At 41.3% G+C, this 24623-nt stretch overlaps 1 protein-coding gene across 4 annotated transcripts in view; it reads right to left on the bottom strand.

Annotated features, from left to right (window-relative positions):
* Rprd1a (regulation of nuclear pre-mRNA domain containing 1A) overlaps window positions 1-24011 on the bottom strand; it is a 59258-nt gene extending 35247 nt beyond the window's left edge. For all 4 annotated transcript variants that reach the window (XM_057788426.1, XM_057788423.1, XM_057788424.1 and 1 more), the window contains exons 1-2: window positions 23791-24011; window positions 1152-1281 (exon numbers count right to left, since the gene is read on the bottom strand). In XM_057788426.1, the coding sequence (XP_057644409.1) occupies window positions 1152-1281; window positions 23791-23941 (281 nt within the window). In that variant the 5' untranslated portion in view covers window positions 23942-24011. The remainder of the gene's footprint in view (window positions 1-1151; window positions 1282-23790) is intronic.
* Between the last annotated feature and the right edge of the window lie 612 nt (window positions 24012-24623).

Below are 24623 nucleotides of genomic sequence, written 5' to 3'. Positions count from 1 at the left end.
TAGCTCTGCAGGGTAGAAGGCAATGTGGAAGCTGCAGGTCACATGATATTAAGAAAGCAGTAACAGCAACACCTGACGTGGCATTCTCACCCTAGAGCACTAATGGATGTAATCGCCATGTACCATCGTATGCTGAAACTCAGCCTGATTTACTATCTTATTCAGCACTGTTGCCCAGGAGATCTATTACATTCCAGCATATAATATTTGAAAATAAGTATGTAAGACAGAGCCAGATGGTTCAGTAGATAAAAGGTATTTGTCTCACACTTGAGTCCAACTCTAATCTCCAACTGTGGCATATGTACACAAACACAAACAAATGAAATATAAATATTTAGAGTGCATAAACTAGGATTTCCACACACAAAGTTACCTGAAGAAAATGTTTGAAAAGTTTATGATTAAATATTCACTCATTTTTAAAATTTTTTTATTTATGTGAACCGGTGTTTTGTCTACATGTATATCTGTATGAAGATGTCATATCCACTGGAACTTGAATTACAGACAGTGTGAGCCACTGTGTGGGTGCTGGGAATTGAACTCAGGACCTCTGGAAGAGCAGCCAGTACTCTTAACTGCTGAGCCATCCAGTCCCATATTCTTCATTTCTTTTTTTTTTTTTTAATATTTATTTGTTTATTATGTATACAATATTCTATCTGTGTGTACGCCTACAGGCCAGAAGAGGGCACCAGACCTCACTACAGATGGTTGTGAGCCACCATGTGGTTGCTGGGAATTGAACTCAGGACCTTTGGAAGAGCAGGCAATGCTCTTAACCACTGAGCCATCTCTCCAGCCCCCATATTCTTCATTTCTAAAGTACTTGAAAATGTAAGGAAATACACACCCACGAGAAAACCATAAAAATATTGTGGTATTAAGTAAGTTCAGAAATGTCAAACATAAGATGGAGTTCTACAAGCATGCATTTACAGTTCAGTTCCTTTACTCTCAGTGACATTCATCCCAAGAAAGCAGGCATTCTGGTCTCTTACAGGAAAGCCATGATTCAAGTATTCCAAATGCCCTCAGCAGCAGCTCAAATCCTCACAGAAAGCAAAAACCATCAAATTACAAATTAAAGAAAGCTTCTAACAAATACATTCCATATATTCTTACCTCATGTACAGAAAGGACCCTACCTTGAAACATGCTTGAACGCTTCCACTATGACTGGCGCAAAGTCTTTCGTGAACTCTGGTCCTTTCCGTTTGCTATTCTGAATGACATCATTGGCCAGGTAGAGAAAAGTAAGCTTCCTGTTGGGTTTGGCTAAAAAAAATGAGAAAAGGAAAAAAAAATAAGACATGTAAAATATCCTCACTGAATGCAGGCAAACTTTCTTCTCACTGGAATGGCCCCAGCTTCTCCTATGAACTCATCCACTACTGCTACTGACATTACCAGGGCAGCCACTCTACCTCTTCTGAAGGTCAGATGTGGGGGGGGGGGGGAGAATCAAAGAGGTACACAGAGGTCCATCTTTCACCCAGGGAAAAGCTGAGAGTTACCAAATTTTTACTTTCTCTCCCATTAACTATATTTTGTAAGACTTTGTTTTATTTATGTGTATATGCATGTTAGCTGTCTGAGGGTATGTGATGTGTATGCATGCATGCAAAGTCAGACCCTGAGGTTGGAGTTACAGGTGGTTTTGAGTGGCCCCATGTGAACTCAGGTCCTCTGGGAGAACAGTCAGTGTTTTTAAACACTGAGCCACCTCTCCAGTCCAATTTGACAGTGTCTCTCTATGTAAACCTGGCAGTCCTGTGTTTTGCTACATAGACCAGGTTGACTGCAAACTCAGACATTCTCCTGCCTCTCCTTCCCAAGTATTGGGATTAAAAACATGCACTACCATGTCCAGCCTCTATCAAATTATTTATTTATTTATTTATTTTTACAGCCCCATTGCAGCTTTCCCTCACCCCTCTCCTCCCAGTCCCCCCATTATATCAAATGATTTTTAAAACTATTTTTTCTTATCTAAATGACAGACTGACTGCAGTACTTTTGAATGGGTGCTTGAGCTAATAAATGGGGTCCTTTCTTAGTTATGACAACATTTTTTAACTTTTATTATATGCTACATACCACTCTAAGCAATGTATGTATTATCTGATTTAATCCAAATAATGTAAGAAATTGTTATTTAGTAACTAAGCAAAGAAATATCAAAAAGGCTGTTTACCCACAATGAAATAGGGGGCATGATCAGCCAAGATCTAACATCCTACATGTTCACTAATAGATAAAATGTGCTGGTCACCCCTTCCAAATGCTATTCAGCCTGACAAAGAAAGAAAATTCTGACAGTCTACAATATAGATGAACTCTGTGGACATCATGCCAAGTGGAAGAATCCAGTCACAAAAAGATAAGCACTATTCTTCTTCTCCTTAGGCACAGTACCCAAAGTCAAACCACAGAGCCAGACACAGAAGGGCAAGGTTGCTAAGGTTCAGAAGCAGGGGATTTGTTTCATTTACAGTAAGATATTCCAGGTTCACAAGCTGAAGAGTTCCAAAGACTGGGAATACAGTTTCATGGAAGAACACTCCCTTGGTATGCATGAGGCCTTGGAGACAGGTAGAGAGAGAAAAGCAGAGGGAGAGAAAAAGAGGGAAAGGTGGTGTGGGAGAATTGTCTATATTCTGTCAATCATATTTTAAATAAACGCTGATGGGCCAGGCGGGAAGTATAGGCGGGTCAACCAGATAGGAAGTAGAGGCAGGGTGATGAGAACAGGAGTTTTCTGGGAAGAAAGAAGCTTTTCCCCACTCCTGCCCAGACCACCTAAGAAGCAGGATGTGACCTGCCCCTCTGAGAAAGGTACTGAGCCATGTGGCTAACATAGATAAGAACAATGGATTAATAAAAGCTACAAGAGCTAATAAGTAGCCTGAGCTAATGGGCCAATCAGTTTATAATTTATGGAGAGGAGATCTCTGTGTGATTTTCTTTGGGGCTTGCTGGCTGTGGGGTACCGGGCGGAACAGAAACCCCAACCCAACAAGCAGGCCCCTCATCTTATAGAAAGGAAGAAAAGAGAGACAAAGACAGAAAGACAGAATATAAACTGGTTGGATAACTGTGACAAAGAATTCCTGGAAAGAAGCTGTGTCTACAAAGGAGACTCCAAAGAGGTTGGAATATCGCAGGCCCAGAGCCCAATGAAAATTTCTCTTTAGTTATCTTTAATTTCCTAAACAGCCACTCAGTGCCCACCTCTGTTCCAGACCTAATATCCTGTGATTAACAGCTAAAATTCCTTTGGAAGGTATACACAGACCAATTTCCAACAATTAAAGAGCTAAGAAAGAAGAGTCCATGATGGTGCACACACCTTTTATCCCAGCACCTGGACAGCAAAGGCAGACAGATCTACTGAGTTCGAGGCCAGCCTGGTCTATAGAGTGAGTTCCAGGACAGCCAGGACTACACAGAAAAACTCTGTCTCAGAAAAACAAACAAAACAAGCCAAGGAAGAATGGGGTAGCAAAGTCCTATAGCAGAATTCTCATCTTGCTAGAATTTGCTTACCAGATGTACTCAAGGTATTTGAAAAGTATCTTGACTTCATAGCTTTCTTCATTCTGTTACTATAAACGTTCATGAAATTAGGCCAGGCATGGTGGCACAAGCCTTTCATCTCCACAAGCAGGAGGGAGAGGCAAGCAGATCTCTGTAAGTTCCAGGGCATCCTTTTCTATACAGTGAGATCCCATCTCAAAAAACAGACAAGAAAAAAGTAGTGCTGAGGAGGTAGACACAAATAGAACCCTGGGGCTTGCCAGCCAGACAGTCTAGCCTGGTCAGCAAGCCCCAAAGGTGTCAGTGAGAGGACCTGCCTTTTTCTTTTTTTTTTTTTTGCTTTTATTTATTTATTTATTGAAAATTTCCACCTCCTCCCCGCCTCCCACTTCCCTCCCCTCCCCCTCCCTAGGATCTGTCTTTGAAAAAAAAAAAAAAAAAAAGGTGGTAGATACCCGCAGAAGAATTAATCAGAGGTTTTTGCCCTGGCTTACACACACACACACACACACACACACACACACACACACACACACACTGCATACCAGAAGCTCGGAATGGTTGGGGTCCTAACACCAATTTCAATTTTTCCTCTTTTGGAACCAAGGTTAAAATATGAGAAATTCTAGCCGGGCGGTGGTGGCGCACGCCTTTAATCCCAGCACTCGGGAGGCAGAGGCAGGCGGATCTCTGTGAGTTCGAGACCAGCCTGGTCTCCAAGAGCTAGTTCCAGGACAGGCTCCAGAACCACAGAGAAACCCTGTCTCGAAAAACCAAAAAAAAAAAAAAAAAAAAAAAAAAAAAAAAAAAAAAAAAGAGAAATTCTGCCAGGTGGTAGTGGCACACGTCTTTAACCCCAGCACTCGGGAGGCAGAGGCAGGCAGATCTTTGTGAGTTCAAGGCTGGCCTGGTCTATGAATCAAGTTCCAGGACAGTTAGGGCTATCACAGAGAAACCCTATCTCAGAGATGGGGTGAAGGGGAAGAAAAAGAAAAGAAAAACAGAAAGAAAACAATCACAACAATTCCGGGAGAAAAATTGCAAAAGTGATTTATAAACAAATTCAGACAGTTTTAAAAATAACAGCCATTAACGCTTTCACACAGGTCTGTAATAGCAAAACCTGGGAGGCCACTGCAAACAGTTTAAGGCCAGCCTAATAAGTAAAGTAAGCTCCAGTCTCAAAATCTAAAACAATAGAAACAAAACAAAGAGGCTGGGATGTGGCTCAGTAGTAGACCACTTTCCTAGCATCCATTAATACCTGGGTTTCAGTCTCAAATCCCTAATTCCCTAAAGAAACACCTCTGGGCAGCAGAGAGGCAGGTTAGGTCACGAGTGTGACCTCGTCAGTTCCTAAGCTTCTGCTGGTCACAAGATTCCCTGAAGAAACCCAGTTTCTACATCTTCCATTCAATTTAAACAATTTTTATTTAGTGTTTGCTGTGTGCCAGGAACCATGACTGGCACAAAAACAAAAATTACCTTTTCTGCTCTATTCACTGGTTGGGAATTTTTGCAAGGTACACACACACTGGCAGATTATAAACCCAACAATAAAATGCAAGTTCTTTATTCCTTTATTTCTTCTCTACATAAATACAATCACATCAACATGAAAGCAATTATAAACATTACATTCCACTGTATTTATGTATTCTGCTATATTTCTATCAAAGCATAAGCCAAGTGTCATTTAATAATTAGAATAATTAATAATCATTAATAATAATTATAAATGAAGTACTACACTGTACATCTCACTTACTTCCCTGAGATAAATCTTAAGATGCACTAGGTGTAGAGGTACAGATCTTCCTAGAGCATGTATATCAACACACACACACACACACAAAACTGCACACTTAGGTCTTACAGAAGATCAGGAGAAAAGTCATTATCATGTAACAAAAATCTATTATAAAGAAAGGTTTGGCATAGCAATGCTTCATAATCCCACATTCAGAAGGCTTAAGGCAATAGGACCACAAGTTTGCGGTCAGTGTGGAGTGTGTTATGGGACTTCATCTAAAAAAAAAAACAAAAACCTATACTAGGACAGGTAAACAGGTAAAGACAATTGTTGACAAGCCTGACTACCTAAGTTTGATCCCCAGGACCCTTGAGGTAAAAGAGTTGACGTCTCTTGACATCTCTCAGTTGTCCGTGGGCCTCTACAGGTAGGCTCAGTAAATAAACATAGTGTTTTTTTTTCAAAGTTCTATAATATGAGGTAGCGCTCATATAGATAATATTTGTCTAGCGCATGCGGAGGCCCTGGGCTTAATCGCCAACATTTTCCTCCCTGACAACATTTTCCTCCCTGACAAACTGAACTGTTATGGACAATAAGATTACAGTAAGTATACATTAAATCTTAATTTTGTTTGTTTTTTGAGACGGGTCTCACTGTGTAGCTCTGGTTGACCCGGAACTAGCACTCAGAGATCTGAAATGCCTCTGCTGGGAATCAAGGCACATACCACCACTCCCAGTTAAGTCTTCTAATTTTAAGTGCAATTTAATTAAGTTTCTGAGTGAATTTTACCAAAGGGTTAATTATAAATGGCAAAGATCTCATGCCATTTCATTAACTCGGGTAAATTATTTAGTATTTACTATATTCACAGGCATTGTATTGGGCACTAGGAATAAAAGACGACTTTCAGTCAGACATGCACAAGACCACATACACACATGCACACAAAATAATTAAATAAAAATGTGGCAACATTCTAAAAAGACTAAGAAAGTTTAAGCTTCACTGTTCAGAAAATGGCGCACAGAAGTTCTACAAATGGGTGGTGTGCAGGACACACAGATATACCTTCTGGTATATTAGAAAAGCTCAAACAGGAAGGACTGGTATTATCATTGCATCTGGTATGCTACTCAAAGGCTCGGGTGTAGAAACAGTGGAACTTTTGGGAGGTGTCAGAGACCTCAGAAGGTGAAGTCTCAATGCGAGGTCACTGGAGGCATGTACCTCTCCCCCTCCCTGCTTCCTGATAGCCATGAGGCAGATGAACAGGTTTGCTACCCCACATTCACCACAATATTGCTTCTCCACAGTTCCAAAACCAAAGGAGCCAACCAACCATAAACTGAACCATGAGTAAGAGAAAATCTCTCCTCCAGTTTTTGGTTTGTGGGTGTTGATGAGACAAGGTATGCCTCCACTTGTCAGGTGTGTCTTTCTTCCTTTTAAGTTGACCTGCTAAAGTATCATGCCATAGTAGTTGCAGGTTACAACTGGACACTGAGAATACAGCAAAGGGTCAGAAAAGAAGAGGATATTTCAAACTGGAACTTGGGTTTCTGTCTTTTGCTCTCCTTGCTCACCTTAACGACCTGTATCCATTCCTTTGCTTTCAGAGGGGTGTTTACATAGAAAAGGTCTTCTCTTCATTGCCATGATACTCTGCCTCATCTGAGGGCCAGAACAATGGGACAAGGGACCATGGACAAAAACCTATGAAGCCATGAGCCAAAAACTTTCCTGAGATATTGTTAATGTAAGGGATTCTGTAATAGTGATAAGAAAGACAACTAATACAGATTGAGCCCCAATACTGGGGGGAGGGAGGTTGCCAGAAGACTATTCCGTTTTTTAATTCATTATTTGGTTTTCATTTTATGATTTACTTTTATTTCATATGCACTGGTGGTTTGTCTGCATGTATGTCTGCCCAAAGGTTTCAGGTTCCCTGGAACTGGAGTTACAGTTGTAAAGCTGCCATGTGGGTGTTGGGAATTGAACCTGGGTCCTCTGGAAGAGCACCACTGAGTCATCTCTCCAGTCCCTGTTGTGCTTTTTCCCCCTATATAAATTATATTTCAGAGAACCAATGGTTGATGAAGAGTAAGTTCTTTGCAGATTAGGTATCCAAACATGAGTCACCAAAGTCAACTAAAGACAAACTGTTGGTCCTACCTAGCTTCTGTATGGGGTAAATCTCAAAATTATCCATTTCCACAGTTCTCAGATGATACTGATGCTAGCAGTCTGAGACCTATAACTTTCTTTGAAGGCAAGGTGTCACCATGTAGCTGTAGCTAGCTTAGACAAAACCCTTATGTGGGGTATGCCTAGATCACATGCTGACTTTACCGCCTGTCTCCAAAGTGCTGAAATTACAAGTACACACCAACATGCCCAGCTGAAGACAGACATGAGAGAAACTCTATAGTTCACAGAATACAATCTTTCAGCAAATAAACTGCATGGAATCTAAAACAAACAAACAGAAAAAGGATGTCAGCATGGTAGTTACATGCCTTTAAACCCAGCACTGAAGATGAAGAAGCAGACAAATCTTTTGAGTTTGAAGTCAGCCTGATGTACGTCGCAATTTCTAGATCAGCCAGGGCTACACAGTGAAATCCTGTCTCAAAATTAAATGGGGAGGATAAAGTAAGAAAAAGCTTTGCAGTCTGACCTGGAACTAGCTCTTATAGATCAGGTTGGCCCCGAACTCACAGAGATCCACCTGCCTCTGCCTCCAGAGTGCTGGGATTAAAGGTGTGTGCCACCACCGCCCAGCCCAGCTTGGATTCTACTTTATATATTAATTATTCAAGACATTTCTAAGGGAATCTGGGATACTATACATAGATACTAGGTTGAAAATTATCAGTTATGAGGCTCATAATTATGATGATGGCTCAGTGGAGCAAACATGAGCACATACATAAATCTAAAAAGAATCATGGTTAATTTTCGTTGGGTATGATTTCCCCCTTATAGTTGTATCAAAGTTTAATAATATAGGTCTTAAAGTATTGTAAACATATCCTTTATGATAAAACGGCTCCATATCTGATATGTGCTTTAAATAACCAGGGGAAAGAAGCAAACAGCAAAATGGAGAAGCCATAGGCATGAAACAGAGAAGACACAATGTCACTAATGCTGAAACCTGATGAGACCGGGGCTGGGCTCTACACAGCTGGGCTGAAGCTACTGCTAGCTGGACAGTACTTGCCTACCAGGCACAAACTTTAGGTTCAATCCCCAGTACTGCATAAACCAGGAAGTAGTAGTACACACTTGTAATCCAGCACTTGGGAGGTGGAGGCAGGAGAATCATATGTTCAGGGTTATGCTTGAACTATACAATGAGGTGAAGGCCAGCCCTGAGTACATAAGAGCCTCTCTCAAAAACAATGATGCTGAAACTGAATGGTGTTCATGAAGTATCAAGCCACTTCTGACTTTTGTGTATTTTTTTTTTCTCTTTTAGATTTTTGAGACCAATTTCTCTATGTATTAATCCTGGCAGTCCTAGAACTTGCTATGTAGACCAGGCTGGCCTCAAACTCACAGAGATTTTTAGAGATCCATCTGCCTCTGCTGGGACTAAAGGTATGTAACACTACCTCCCCTAGAGGTTGAATATGTTTATTTTCCCTTTTTTGGTTACTTCCCATTCGTATCATGTTGCCTTGTTTCAGCTGAGATATTTGCTTTCCTTATTAATTTATATTTATGAATAAATTAGTCTTTTCATGCTGTAAGTATCTTCTCTGGAGCTATTGCTCCAGAAATTTAGTATTTTCTACACTCATAAACTTTAGGAAATTTATGCAGCTAAATCTATTGCCTACATGAATCTCGGCTGATAGCATATTTAGAAAAACTACCTGATGCATCAAGAAGTAGTGGTAAATGCACATTTTCAGTTTGCATAACTGCTTTTCATTCATTCAGGTGAAATTAACTTTCTCTGTGGCACTGGGTAGGATAAGAACTACTTGTTGGTACTCCAATTATTCTCGTGGATCTGAGTGTCTAAAATGACAAAGGCTTTTCGTGTAACATATCATCCTCAACCACTGTTCTGTTCTGTTGCATTAATAGACTTCTAACTCCTGTGCCAACATCGTTTTGGAGTAAAATGAGTTTATAGTCTGCCTGGAAACTTACTATGGACACTACCTCCACTCTTGGCTTCCCTTCAAAATGATATAGGCTCTGTCTTCCAAATCTGCTTTTCCCAATAATCTAATCTTTAGAATTAGTTCTAAATTTCTTGTTAAAAAAAACATTCTGAGATCAGCAAGATGGATCAGTGTACATGTAAGAGTGCTGATCACTGAATTTGACAACCAATTACAGAACTTCTATGGCAAAGAAAACAGATTTCCACGTGCATGCACACAACACAACATGCAGCAGGTGGTGCATCCCACAATCCCAGTACCAGGAAGCCAAGGCAACAAAATCACAATTCGAAATTCAAGGCCAGTCTGTGCTTTAAAAACAAACAAACAAAAAACACCCTTAAAGACTTCTCTGGATTTACAATTTAATTTGTAAATATACTGACCTCTTTACAAATGGATTCTATTAACCAGCACTTCCTGGGAGAAAGTGTCCTGGGCGCCATTCTCACAAAAGCCCACCAATAACAGGCTACACCCATTCCCACCCTCCCTGTGATGTCACTGAAGACCCGAGTCATACCTCCCTCCTATGATGTGCTGTGTCTTAAATCCAACTAAAACAGGACTGAACAAGAGTGAGAATTTCATGACATCGTGCAGTAAATCTATGAATCAAAGCCAGATGTAGTAGCACTTACTATCAAACCCAATTTGGCAGGGGTCAGAGGCAAGGAAGATCTCTGAGAGCTTGGGGCTAGCCTTGTCTATACAGTAAGTTCTAGGACAGTCAGGGATACACAGTGAAAATGGGTCTCAAAACAAACAAAATATGAATCAACTTTTTGGGGAGTTTGTTTCTTATCTGTTGTTTTCTGAGACTGGTTCTCACTATTATTGGAACTTGGAGTAGTGTTTTTGTTTCCCAAGTGTTGGTTATACCTAGCATTGAGTCAGCTTTTACATGCTACAACTAGAGACAAGAAGCTCTCAAACAGAATGAAAAATCAATAATCAATACATGCCAACACTAAGGAGATATGAGAATCATGACAAAGTCTTAAAGCAGCCATCATAAAAATGCATGAAAATATGCTTTAAAATACATTTCAAATCTATGGGACACAAGCGAAGTAGTGCCAAGAGAGGAAAGTGAACACCATAAATACACACTGCAGCAAGGATGTCTCAGAGCAAGCTCAGATCTCCAAAATCTAGAAGGTATGGTGCTACCACAAAATAAACCTGAGCAAGCAGAAAGGAAGAAATAGTGACAAGATCAACTAAATTAAAGAGGAAGAAGGGATTGATGAAAATAAAGCCCACTCTTGGAAAAGATCAATGCAACTTAAAACTCAGGTGGGCACAGCTGTTCCTGCCTGTAATCCCAGCACATAGGAGTCTGTGGTGGGATTACCATGAGTTCAGGCATAGCCTGAGTTATAAAACAACCATTAAAAATAGATCTTATTTTTTTGCCTCTATGGGTATTTTACACGCATGTATGTCTGCACCACTTGGGTGCTTGGTGCCTAGAGGCCAGAAGATCCCCTGAAACTGGAAATACAAACAGTTGTGAGCTGCTCTATGGGTGCTTGGTGCTAAGAATTGAACCTGGGTCCTCCAAAAGAATAACAGTGCTCTTGAGTACTGTGCCTTTTCCCCAGCACCCAAAAGACTGCCCTTAAAGGTGGAACAAAGACTAAGACTGCTGAGGAGAATTCCTTCACACTGTGTGAAGATGTGTCTCTGTAACTGGTTTAATAAAGAGTTGAATGGCCCATAGCTAGGCATGTTAGGCATGAGGACAGAGAGGTCTCGGGGAAGAAGAAAGGCCGAGTGGTCAGCCAGAGAGGAAGCAGGATAGTCAGTACAGAGTAAAGGTAACTGAGCCACGTAAAAAAAAAAAAATTGATTAAAATTTATGAGTTAATTTAAGTTATAAGAGCTGTTGGGCCAAGCTTTCATAATTAATAAAAGTCTCCATGTTTTTTTGTTGTTGTTGTTTTATTTTGGTGAACTGGTGGCCCAAAGAAAAATCCACCTACATAAGACCTTTCAAGATACCAAAGCTAAGGTAAGTTAACTTACCTAATAACAATACTAATAGACCTAACGAACAGGACATACTAAAAGAACTCTTTAAGGCTGATCTGAAAAACACTAGATACTAATTGAAAAGTCCTAAGAAATAATATTCAACAGTAAGGGTAACTATAAAAGCAAACACAAAAGCCAGTATTATTGTATTTTAAGTTTGTAACCGTTACACAGTTCAGCTAACTTAATTTTATTTCTATAAAAGCAAACACAAAAGCCAGTATTATTGTATTTTAAGTTTGTAACCATTACACAGTTCAGCTAACTTAATTTTATTTCTAAATTCATCCAATCCTTTCCTATAATCTCTCTCCAACCCTTCTTCCCTCCAGTACCTTGGCTCCCAGTTACTTACTTGGGGAGGAGCAGGACAAAGAGAGGCACAGGTTTGGGGGTCAGGACAATTTGCAGGAGTCAGTTTTCTCCTTGCATCATGTGGGTTCAGGGGCTCAAACTAAGGCTGTCAGGATTGGCAAGTGCCGTTACCTCCTGAGGTATCGACCTTACTATGTCTTTAAGACGAAGGAAGGACACCACCCTCTATGGAACAGACACTGGCACTAAGGAAGGCCCGCACGGAAGAACTTCGGAGTAAGTCTATAGTAAGGGACAGTACCTGGATGACTGCTGTGGAGCCCTCAAGCCTGGCCTGCCTTCCTCTTTCCTGGCTGCTTTTCGCCTTCTGGTGTGATCACATCACTACATCTCTTGCCTTTCTGAGCCCAGCTCACAGGGAACCACAGTGCACTCACTGATTTGCACTTGGAAGGTTGGGGAGGTAGTGAAGTTCAAGCACATGAGGCCTAATTGGATGAACCAGATGTGACTTGGAGAGTATACCTTGTCCTTAGCCACTTATGTGCTCTTTCTGTTTCTTGGCCACCACAAACCAAACTTTGCTTTACTACATACATGCTCCTTGCCCTGATATTCTGCTTTATGTTGGGTCCAAAAGCAATGGAGCTACTGATGACAGATGAGACTGAGACCTCTGAAATCATGGGCTTTTGTTGTTGCTTTTTCATTTTGTTTATTTGAGGTAGGTTTCTTTTTTTAAAAAATCTTTATTATGTATAGTATTCTGCCTGCATGTATGCTTGGACACCAGAAGGCGGCACCAGATCTCATTACAGATGGTTGGGAGCCACCGTATGGTTGCTGGGAATTGAAATCATGACCTCTGGAAGAGGAGTCAGTGTTCTTAACCTCTGATCCATCTATCCAGCCCTTGAGATAGGTTTCTTTGTGTAGTCTTGATTATCTTGGAACTTACACTCGGGACCAGGCACCATGTTGCCAAGGGTATTTTATTTGATTGATAAGTTAGAGTCCGGCTCATTAACCTTGAATTTGTGTCTCTCCTTTCAGAGAGCTTTGATTACAGATGTCCAATATCATACTTTGAAAACAATCAAAATGCAAAAAAGTATACCTTTATTCATTAGTACCTATGATAGTTTGAATAATTGGTCCCCATAAGCTCATAGGGAGAGAGAGGCACTATCAGGAAGTATAGCTTTGTTGGAGTAGGTATGGCCATGCTGGAGGAAGTGTGTCACTATGGAGGCGAGCTTTGAGGTCTTATATCTGTTCAAACCATGCCCAGTGTCTCAACTCACTTCTTGCTGCCTTCACATAAATATGTAAAATTCTAAGCTCCTTCTCCAGCACTTTGTCTGTGGGCATGCTGCCCTGTCCCACCATAATGATAATGGACTGAGCCTCTGAACTGTAAGATACCCCAAGTAAGTGTGTTCCTTTATAGGAGTTGCCACGGTCATGGTGTCTCTTCATAGCAATAGAAACCCTAAGACAGTGTCCAACACAAAAAATGTAAATTGTGAAGACAACTACATAAAAGGGAGGACGGTTGAACAAGAACAGATTTATTTTTGGATGCTACTGAAGAAAACTGGTACCAGAACAAAGTTGGTTGTACAAAGGAGAAACTAAAACTGCAGCGAGGAGCTGTCGACAGAGAACGGAAGCTAAGAAATACGGAAGAAACAGGAGAGAAAACATACAAGTACACACAAAAAGTGCATTCTTGTTGTTAAGATGAAACCCTATTAAGGCAGACAATTAATTATTCAGGAGCGCTTAGCACATTTATAGGATTATGTAACCATTGCCTTTATGTAGTTCCAATATATTTTCAGTTCCTCCAAAGACCCATCATATCCATTAAGCATTCATTCCCTATTTCCCTCCCCCTCACATCTCAACTACCACTTTCTATTCTATGATTTTCTCTAACATATATTTCAAAGAAACAGAATTGTACAGTATGCGACCTTCTATATGAGGCTTCTTTTTGCTTTCCATGATGTTTATAAGGTTTGTCCACACTGCTATATATGTCAGCACTTCCTTCCTTTTTATGGTTGAATGTTACTCCAGTATATGGATATATCACATTTATCTAGTCATCTGGTGGTGGGAATTCAGGTCCATGATTAAGAAAATCACTGAGTTTGGGGTTAGAGGCTCAGAAATTAACAGTACTTGCTGCTCTTGCAGTGGACCAAATTCAGTTCTCAGAACCAGCACTGGGAAGCTTACAACTGCCTGAAATTCCAACACCAGGGGATCAGATGCCCTTTCCAAGCCTCCAAAGAAATCTGCACTCACAGGAATATATCACCTCAACCTCCCAACCCCCAAGACATACACACATAATTTGTTTGCTTGTCTTTGTGAGACAGGGTTTCTCTATGTAGCTCTGGTGGTCCTAGAACTCAGTCTGTAGACCAGGCTGTCTGGCCTTGAACTAAGAGAGCCACCTGCTTCTGCCTCCAGAGGGCTGGGATTAAAGGCATGAGCCATTACCGCCCCACTCATAAATTTTTTATGTGTGTGGTAATTTCTCAGAAAATTATGACTTCCTCAAAACTAGTAATACCACTTTTGAGTATACATCCAAAGGATGCTCAATTATGTTTATAACAGCATTGTTTGTCATAGCTAGAACCTAGAAACAACCTAAATCCCCCTCGACCGAAGAATGGATAAGGAAAATGTGGTACATTTACACAATGGAGTACTACACAGCAGAAAAAACCAACATCTTGAATTTTGCAGGCAAATGGATGGAGCTAGAAAACATCATTTTGAGTGAGGTAACCCAGACCCAGAAAGACAATTATCACATGTACTCACTCATAAGTGGTTTTTAAACATAAAGAAAAAAACACACACACACACAGCCTACAAATCACAATCCCAGAGAACCTAGACAACAATAAGGACCCTAAGAGAGACATGCATGGATCTCATCTACATGGGAAGTAGAAACAGACAAGATCTCCTGAGTAAATTGGGAACATGGGGATGATGGGAGAGGGTTGAAGAGAAGGAAGAGGCAGGGAGGGGAGCAGAGAAAAATGTAGAGCTCAATAAAAATCAATAAAATTTTTTTAAAAATCTAAAAATTCAGGCTGGAGAGATGACTCAGTGGTTAAGAGCACTGGCTGCTATTCCAGAGGCCCTGAGTTCAATTCCCAGTAACCACGTGGAGGCTCACAACCATCTCTAGTGAGATCTGCTGCCCTCTTCTGGCATAAAGGTATATGTTCAGATAGACTACTCATACATAAAATACATAAATCTTTAAAAAGGTTTTTAATCTAAACAATTCACCTAGTCATGAGTGTGCTGAGGTAAACAGCATAACTAATGCCATCCAAACCATCAGCTATAAACATACCAGCTGACACAATGTTCATAAATGTGAAATGTCCAGGCAACTCTGGGTTAGAGTAATACTAAAGAATACAGACCCTATACATAGTATGTGCTCAGAGAAAGACATAGATATTTGTTATGAGAGATCAGCTCATGGGATTAGGGAGGCTGTTAAGCAGACAGATCCAAAGCTGACAAACTAGAAATTAAGCAAAGCCAATAGTGTAGCTCTAGTTGAACCCATGAGAATCAGGAGTGCCAACAGTGTTCTGAAGGCTGTAGATGGAGACTCAAGTTGAGCAGCAAATATTTCTGTTAAAGGTGAAAAGTATTTGGGGAAAAGTACTGCGTGGGGGCTTGAAGCATGTCTCAGTGAGTAAGATCAAATGCTCGTGCAGGACTGGGGCTCAGTTCCCAGGACCCACATGGTGGCTTCACAACCATTTCTAACTCCAGTTCCAGGGGATCAAACACCTTCTTGACCTTCATGAGCTCCAAGCACCATGTGATACACAGACATATGCATAAACACTAACATACAAACAAAACTTTTTAAAAACTGCAGGGAGACCTTGCCTCCCCCAGAAAAAAAGAAAAAGCTACTACTTTATATCAGGCACTTGAAAGACTACAGGATGAGGACTGGCAAAAAATCAAAAGCCAGCTACCAGCAGGAGCTATACAAGTACCAAGAAGATAGGGCCACATTTCAGCAAGGCTCTTAACTCAAAAAAAGTCAACCAAATAAGAAAAAACATTTTATAATAAACTGTTAAGAAAGTCAGGCGGTGGTGGTGCACGCTTTTAATCCCAGCACTAGGGAGGCGGAGGCAGGCAGATCTCTGTAAATTTGAGCCCAACCTGGTCTACAAGAGCTAGTTCCAGGACAGCTAAGGCTGTTACACAGAGAAACTCTGTCTTGAAAAACAAGAAGAAAAAAAGGAAGAAGAGAAATAGATGATCTGGTAGTTTGGCTGAAATACAATCCTGGACCACTTCAACTAAAATTGTTTTGAAGAATAATCTATAAAATTGCTCTTGAGAGGTAGAGACGAGAAGATCAAGAAGTCAAAGTAATCCTTAGCTACATTCTTAGCTACATAGCAAATAAGCCAAGGCCAGCCTGAGTTACATAAGACCCTGCCTATGAGTAAATAAGAAGTTGAGTAAAATTAAAATCACAACCTAGGAACAAATGCTAGTATTACTTACGATATTTGCAAATACTAAAGCTGAAGGAAACACGCTGGGTGAAATGCTGAGCTTTACTTAAACTGTTTCTGAAGCAGAAATATGCTTCCTAAACTGGACCAACATGTCACAGGACAAACATTCAACAATACAGACCATTTTCTTAATTTACAAAAAGCACAGCTAACTTTTTTTCAGTTTAAGTCTTTTTTCACAAGGAAGACAGAGGGAGGATAGTGAACAAGTTTGAGGACCACTTATAATAACCACACATGCAGATTAAGACTACAGTTTTCCAACTAAAAACATTGCCATTGTAAAGATGTTAACTGTCTTTAAGACAGTAATAATTTGAAATGATGCCCTCTCAAAAACCTAAATGTATTTTTCTTGCAGCTAATAAGATAATTCAACAGTTAATACAGAAAAACAAGAAAATTCTGAAGAAGAACAGCTGTGTGGCAGCAGGACCTGAGAACACAACCAGCAGGGTGGAACAGTGAGAAGCTACCAAAGGTTATCTAAGAAGTTACTTCCCTTCCTGCCTCCAAAACAGAAATGTAGAATTAGAAATAAATGTTCAGTGGCAATGTCGTGGCAAATACCCACATTCTAACGATCAGAACAGCTGAAGGCATTGCCTAGTATGTGCAAGACCCTGGGTTTGACTTCCAGCAATATAAGAAAACAAATTATTAAAGCTACTGTAAAAATCTGTATTGTTAGTACAATTTGTAGCAAATTATACTCACTAATAATCTTTAAGTCTTCCCAATTCCCTAAACTAAGCTAGGTCCCCTGTGCAATTACTCAGTAGCAGAATCCACTTCCCTGGCTGCTATGAAAGCTCCCTGAAAAGAAAGTTGTGGCATTTTATCTGCTAAATTATCTTAGTCCATTAAGAGGAATACAAAAACCTTTTCCTGAATAAAGCAAAAGATCTACTTGTACATTTCAAATGAATATTTACTTTATTAAAAACAAACAAAAACACCTTGGGCTGGGAAATGGCTTATGGCTGACGCATAACCTGAATTCAATGCCCAGAATCCATAAAAGTCAGGCAATACATCCTAGGAATGAGGAGGCAGTCAGGCAGATCCCTGGGGCACATTGGCTAGCCAGTTTAGCCTCATCAGTAATCACTGGATGAGGGATTCTATTTCAAAAAACTAGGTAAGTGGTTTCTGAAAAAAGAGATCATCTGCAACCTCTGGCATTGACATGAACGTATACAAGGTGGCAATCACACCCATGCATACAAACACATGAGAAATTTCTTTTATATTTTTACATATATTATGTGTGTATTGTACATGGCTTGTGTGTTCATTCTTCAGAATGCATGGGAAGGTCAGAGGACAACTCTTTCCACCATGCAGGTAGCGGGAATAGAACTCAAATCACCAGGCTTAGCAGCACACATCTTTACACTGAGCTCTTACAGGACCTCTCCCCTCATTTTTTGCCCTATAAAACTACGTTTGTTCAAAGTAAGAGCACATGTTTATCTTTATTAGAAACTAAAGGAAACTTGCTTAACTAGGAACAATTGCCACTCTTTAAAAAAATGTACATCACAGAGAAGAAAACCTAAAATTTCAATTCAGAGGAATTCATATTTTAAAAGAAGCATGCTTATGGCACAGCAATGCACCTTCTGTTCCATATCTAACTAACCATTTACAGGAAAGAGAACTATTCCTTAAAAACTAGTCTGTGGGGCCCCTGGGATCCTCAAAACCATCTCCTGGGGTCCATGTAATCAGAACTATATCTACAACATGCTCAACTATCCTGTGTCTTTTCCTCCTCTCTCTTACACACTCAGTGCTGCTCTTCAGCAGTCATGAGATGTGTGATGGAATGCAGAAACAAACATGAGAATTCATTCCCCTCTAAGGCATTTAAAAGATCTGCAGGGGCTGAGGTAGCTCACTTAGCATCAAGAGGTCCTGGACTCCACCCACAGCACCACAGACAACAACGCAGAAATAGTCATACGCTTCCTAATATTCTATTAGGAAACAAACTTTCACCAAAACATTTTATGTTGTATGAAATCAATTCAGTAAATGCAAATTTGTATCTACTTTTAAAAAAAGATGAAGAAAGAAAAAAGCTAACATGTTTTAGGTGTTAGTAAAGATTATCTGCTGAAGCTAGGAGACAACTACATGATGTTTATATTTATTTGACATGTTTCATGATTTTTCTGTTTTCTTTCTTTTTCTTTTCTTTTTTGTTTTGTTTTTTTAAAGACAGGGTTTCTCTGTAGCTTTGGAACCTGTCCTGGAACTAGCTCTCGTAGACCAGGCTGGCTTCAAACTCACAGAGATCCGCCTGCCTCTGCCTCCCGAGTGCTGGGATTAAAGGTGTGCGCCACCACAGCCCAGCAATTTGGTTTTTTTGATTGGCCTATCAACTGATAATTTAAATATTTATTCCATCCAAAAAATAATACAAAAATAACTTTATACTACAGATCTTATTCCTGGAAAGGGATGTGAAAAAAAAAATCTATGAAAATGAGGGAAAAGGGGCTGGAGAGATGGCTCAGAGGGTAAGAGCACTGACTGTTCTTTCTGAGGTCCTGAGTTCAATCCCCAGCAACCACAAGGTGACTCACAACCATCTGTAATGAGATCTGGTGCCCTCTTCTGGAGAGTAGGCATATATGCAAGACAGAACACTGTATACATAATAAAAAATCCTTTAAAAAGAAAAAGAAAAGAAAATGAGGGAAAAGTTATGCAGCTACAATTCAACAATTATCTTCAAACATACAGTCTACATTGGTTTGAGAACATCAATTATTTTATTGTTGTTTTGCTTTGTTTCAGACAGAGTTTCTCTGTGTAGCCATGGCTGTCCTCAAACTCAGAGATCTACCTGCCTCTACCTCCTCAGTGCTAGGATTAAAAGTATATGCAACACCATCCGGTGCTTCCATCAATTCTTTTTAACTATGAAAACTTCAGTGCAAACTTATTTAGTTCTAACTACAAAATAAAAATAAGTAACAGTATCACACAACATAGAAAACTGTCATTTAAAAACAGAACGTCTTCAAGAATACACACACAGTGCTGTTTTTAAAACAAATTAGAGCAGGTAATATACAGTCTTTATTTTATTAATGTCACCTCTTACTGATCTAAAGCATTATCAGTGAATACAAATTCAACAAGTACTTCAATCAGTTGAGCTAGAACGACTAAAAACTGAAATAAGAAAACCCAAGAGTCCACTATTTGCTTCATACATACCACACCACCACAACCCACTTACAACACAACAGAGAGATAGTTTCCTAGTACACAATCATGGTACTGAGGGAATAAATATCATCCTAAAGCTGAAGAAGTGGAAGGGGACTCCGATGAGGCCCTACAAATCACCCCTGAGGAGGAAAGGAATTTTGGGGCAGACTAATCCAGACCACTGTGAGTTCTGTGCAGAAGCAAGCTCACCACCACCAGTACTGTCTGCACTGTCATTCAGGACATCTATTTACCTGTCATTTTCTTCCTAAGTATAAAGCATTTCATCACATAAGGGTGTCCCCAGTCAGGCTCATAGCATTTTACCGTCTGCCTGCACACTTACTTGCACCACTATCTTTTTAATATATTCGAATCACCTAGCACACATCTCAGTCCTTCCTTTCCTGCCTTTGTAATCATTATCTTGGTATAGTGCTCAACCACTACCTTCCACATAGCTCTTGTTTTGTTGAGGTGGTTGTTTGAGGCAGTCTCTCTATGCAGCCTAGACTAAAGCTGAACTTTAATTTGCCTGCCTCAGCCTCCAAATTGGAATTACAGGTAGGCATCACCAAGACCAGAGCTATACATGCATTCGTTGCAACTGCACATTATGTAAACACTAGATTTTGAGAGTTTTCTAACTTTTCTAAATGGCAAACTGGTCTGTACCCTGACTGTTTTACTCAAGATTTGGTTGTTCCTTAATTTAGTTATGCTGTTCCACACAGCTCTATAAGGAATGCCCAGCATTCTGACACTACAACACACTGTCATCTATAAAACTCACACTCAAGAACTGTGCAAAGGGGGCTGCAAAGATGTCTCAGGGGGTAAGACAATTGTTCTTAGAGGACTGGAGTTCAGCTCTGGGCACCCACAAGGTGGCTCACAACCAGAAGATCTCCTATGGCATCCTTAGGCACTGGTGCACATATATAAATGCAAGTGAAACATTCACACACATAAAATTAATAGTTTTTAAAAAACTATGCAATAGGGATAGAGAGATGGCTCAGTGGTCTAGAGCACTTCCTGCCTTTGCAGAAGACATGGGTTCAATTCCCAGCACTCACATGGTGGCTCATAATCATCTATAACTCCAGTTTCAGAGGTTTCAACACCCTCTTCGGGTTTCCTCTGGCACACAAATGGTGCACAACATACACACCTATACACATAAATAAAATTTAAAACATTTTCTGTGCAACAGAATGACCAAAGAACAACAAAATCGCACGTTAAAAAAATCATACTGTCATGTTCATAACTCTATGTTGGGCACATTTATATTGGCTGCAAGGAGCCCTCCAGCTGCAGAATGCACTTACCTGCATCTAGTTCACTAATTAAAAAAACAACAACAAAACTATTAAGCATTACTAATTTGTGTTAATATCACAACATAAAGGTCATTTTCTCCTATCAGAATGTCTGTTTCCACTTTGTAAGGACTGGAAATGTAACTCAATGGTCTTTTTTCAGGACCCAGACCATGTGTCCTCTTCACATTCCTACAGTTTTGTTTATCAACTTCAACATCTAATTTCTTACAGCATAGAGCCAATGGCAATCATTTAACTATTGTGAACTAGGAAACTATCACTGTACATGGTATCGTAAGATGGGGCTATGTGCTTTTAAGAAAACAGTATTACAGTGTACAAGGCCTTAGGTTCAATCCCTAGTACCACATACCCCCCAAAAAAAGTTATTTGAGGTTGGAGAGATGGCTCAGAGGTTAAAAGCATTGGCTGTTCTTCCAGAGGTCCTGAGTTTAATTCCCAGCAACCACATGGTGGCTCACAACTATCTGTAATGAGATCTGGTGCCCTCTTCTGGTGTGCAGACATACATGCAAGCAGAACACAATATACAAAATATATAAATAAATCTTAAAAAAAAAAAGGAAAAAACTAAGTTAAATTTCCATTTTTATAATGCAATACAGAATTCTGTGCTCTATTACTGGATATATTCCTAGCAAAAGAACACTGACATCAACAGGCATATACATACACACACACACACACACACACACACACTTTCAACTTCAATCTCCAGGTATGAACCTTTGCCTAGGGCTTTTTATTGTTATCCAATCTACACCTTTAGCAAGTTCATTTCCATATCCCAAAACATCTCATCTAAGTCTCTCAAAGGGACAATGCCAAATACAAATTGTCAATCAAGGAATATCACAGTTTGCTGGATTTTTTCCAACCAAGTTTTGTATAGGCTTTGCACCTTTGGGAAACTCAGACACGATTTACATATTTCAAACAGAAGGTGTTGAAGACAAAGGGCGGGTTAAGGCTAGGTGCCAACATTCCAGAATCAAACCAACTGCAGCTCTGTTGGGGTTCCCCCTACAGTAAGTGCAATAAGGGGGCTGGAGAGATGGCTAAGTTAAAAGCACTTGCTGCTCTTGCAGAGGACCTGGGTTCAGTTCCCAACACCCACATCAAGTCTAACCACATATACCTGTAACTATAGTTCCAGGAAACCCAACATCCTCTTTTGGCATTCGTGGACACCAGGCACAGCAAAAGGAGAACATACATAATTAAGGCAAACAATCATACACTTGGAACTAATTTTACTAATGTAATAAAGTTGCCTGGAGGTGGTGGTACACACCTTTAATCCCAGCACCTGAGAGGCAGAGGCAGGCAGATCTCTTAAGTTTGAGGCCAGCCTGGTGTAGAGTTAGTTCCAGGACAGCCTAAGACACACGGAGAAACCCTGTCTGGAAACACACACAAAAGTTAAGCACAGACACTTTATATGAAAGCTATGCAGATGTATACGAAACAATAAAGAACAGTGCTACTCTGTTCGATGATCTAAGAAGTAACATAAAATTCAGTTTAAGCCAATAAAAAAAGACAGGATCTCACAATGTACAATGTAGCCCTGGCTAACCTGGAACTCACATAGGCCAGCCAGGGTGATCTCCAACTCAAGAGCCCCTGTCGCCCATGTGCTAAGTTTAAAGGTGTGTGCCACTACACCGGTCCTCCAATACCTATTTTATTTTCTGCAGATCTAGCACAAACTAGCTCTTTATAGATAAAGTTACTCAGCAGGAATGAACTGAATTTTTGCGTGTCGGTGAGCGAAAGACATTTGTTGAAAAAAGTTCCCGACTTTGGGTATCACTATTAAATATTTTGTAAAATGAAGACGCTGAACTAAAGAGTCCTTAGGTTATTACTGTCATTTTCAGGTAAGGCATCTACAATTCAAAAGCTAAAAGGAATTCACCAGCCGAGATCCTCTTTCCTACCAAGCAAGGGATCTTTACTCCGCATCACGTGTCTTTAAACCGGTTCAAAAACTGACATACGTGTATTAGTTATACATGAGCAAATTTGATCTATCATAGAAAAAGCACAACTCCCAACCCTACTTCTTTTTTCCTTTCAACTTTGTGATTTTTTTTTTCCCTTCTCCTATCTTCCATGAAAAACTACAGGATGAGAAAAACGCCGACTGTATGAGTTTCGGGCTCTAAACTGGTGCTGGGCCCAAATCTCTCGATACTAGTTAGTGTTTGGTTGTGGACTTCTTGATTATTTACACTTTTAGTTTGTCACTGCGGACCAAGCACCGGTTCTGCAGGAGGCATGGTGAATGAGATCGGGATACACTAGTAATCCCCACGCCCGAAGACCCCGGGAAAGTACTCACGAGCCCGGGGGGAACGGGTGGGACGCGCAGAGACAGGGCTAAAAACAAGAATACCAAGGGGTCGGAGTGGTTTGCCGAGTGCCAGGACCCGAGAAAGGACGCGGGACCCAGGAAGCTGGGGTGCGGCGTGAGATGCTAGGATCCAGGAGTGAAAGGAGGGCAGCCTGGGGCAGGGCGCGGGAACACGGCACCCCGGACCGGATCACCGGGAACCTGGGGGAGGGTGTAGGGGGGCGGCGAGGAAAGCCAGGGAGCACGGACCGAATTGGCAGGAACCTGGGAAAAACTAGAGAGCCCAGGAGGAACTCGGGAAGCCGGCGCGGGGAGTTCGGGGTGGGAAGCGAGGATCCTGGGGAAAGACTGGGAGCCGGGAGCAGGACCCCGGATCCAGGAAGCCGGCAGCCAGGGTCGGACGCGTCCGGCCGCTCACCTTTGCGAAGCTCCCGCTCCCACACTGTGACGATGGGCCGCGAGTGTTTGCGATGGTGGATGAGCCACAGGGACAGGGTCTGTACGCTCTGCTGCGAGTTGCTCAACTCGGACAGCTTCTTCTCCAGCGCCGCCTCAGAGAAGGCGGACATCCCTCCGAAACCACGTCCGCGCCGTCCCACGCCGTGGAGCCGAGTGGAGGAGAGTGTCGCCGCCCTCGTCGCCGCCTCGCTCCCACACCCCACCCTTCCCCACGCCCTCACCACCGCCACCCCCGGAGTCCGAGGCCGGCCGCAACCTAGCAAGATGGCGCCCGGCCGGCAGTGACGTCATGCGCCGGGCCCCGCCCCTCGCGCTGCTCACCCTGGGAAAGGAGGCGACGCCCGGAGGCGGGAGTGAAAGGGAGGAACGAGCGGAAAAGGCAGGTACTGTGCGAGGGCGGGGCAAGGGGGCGGGACTGGGCGGGGAGGGCGGGGCGGGCCTCTGGGGCGTGGCCAGGCCTGGGAGAGGCACTGGGCTTTCTGAGTCCTTGTTTCTAGGGAAAACTGCTCCGCTACATTAACAGAAATGACAGATATCTGAGTAGGCTGTACATTGGTATATATTGGTGCAGCCACTTTAGAGGACAATTTGCTTGATCGTTTAGATTAAATACTGCATAATCCTGATGGTGACAACTTGATGGTTGGTGGGGGGTCCGCGTAGGTTCAAAGTATGACCCTGTCTAAAAAGAAACAGGGCTCGGGGTGTACACTGCTTGCCTAGCATGCATGAAGCCTTGGGCTCAAATCTCAGTTCACTGATTAAATAAGCGAACATACAAATGTGGGCTGT

Source organism: Chionomys nivalis, chromosome 14, assembly GCF_950005125.1.
Source record: "Chionomys nivalis chromosome 14, mChiNiv1.1, whole genome shotgun sequence".
Taxonomy (NCBI): domain Eukaryota; kingdom Metazoa; phylum Chordata; class Mammalia; order Rodentia; family Cricetidae; genus Chionomys; species Chionomys nivalis.
The sequence above is the reverse complement of the archived record's forward strand: the minus strand, read 5'-3'. Positions and strand labels throughout refer to the sequence as shown.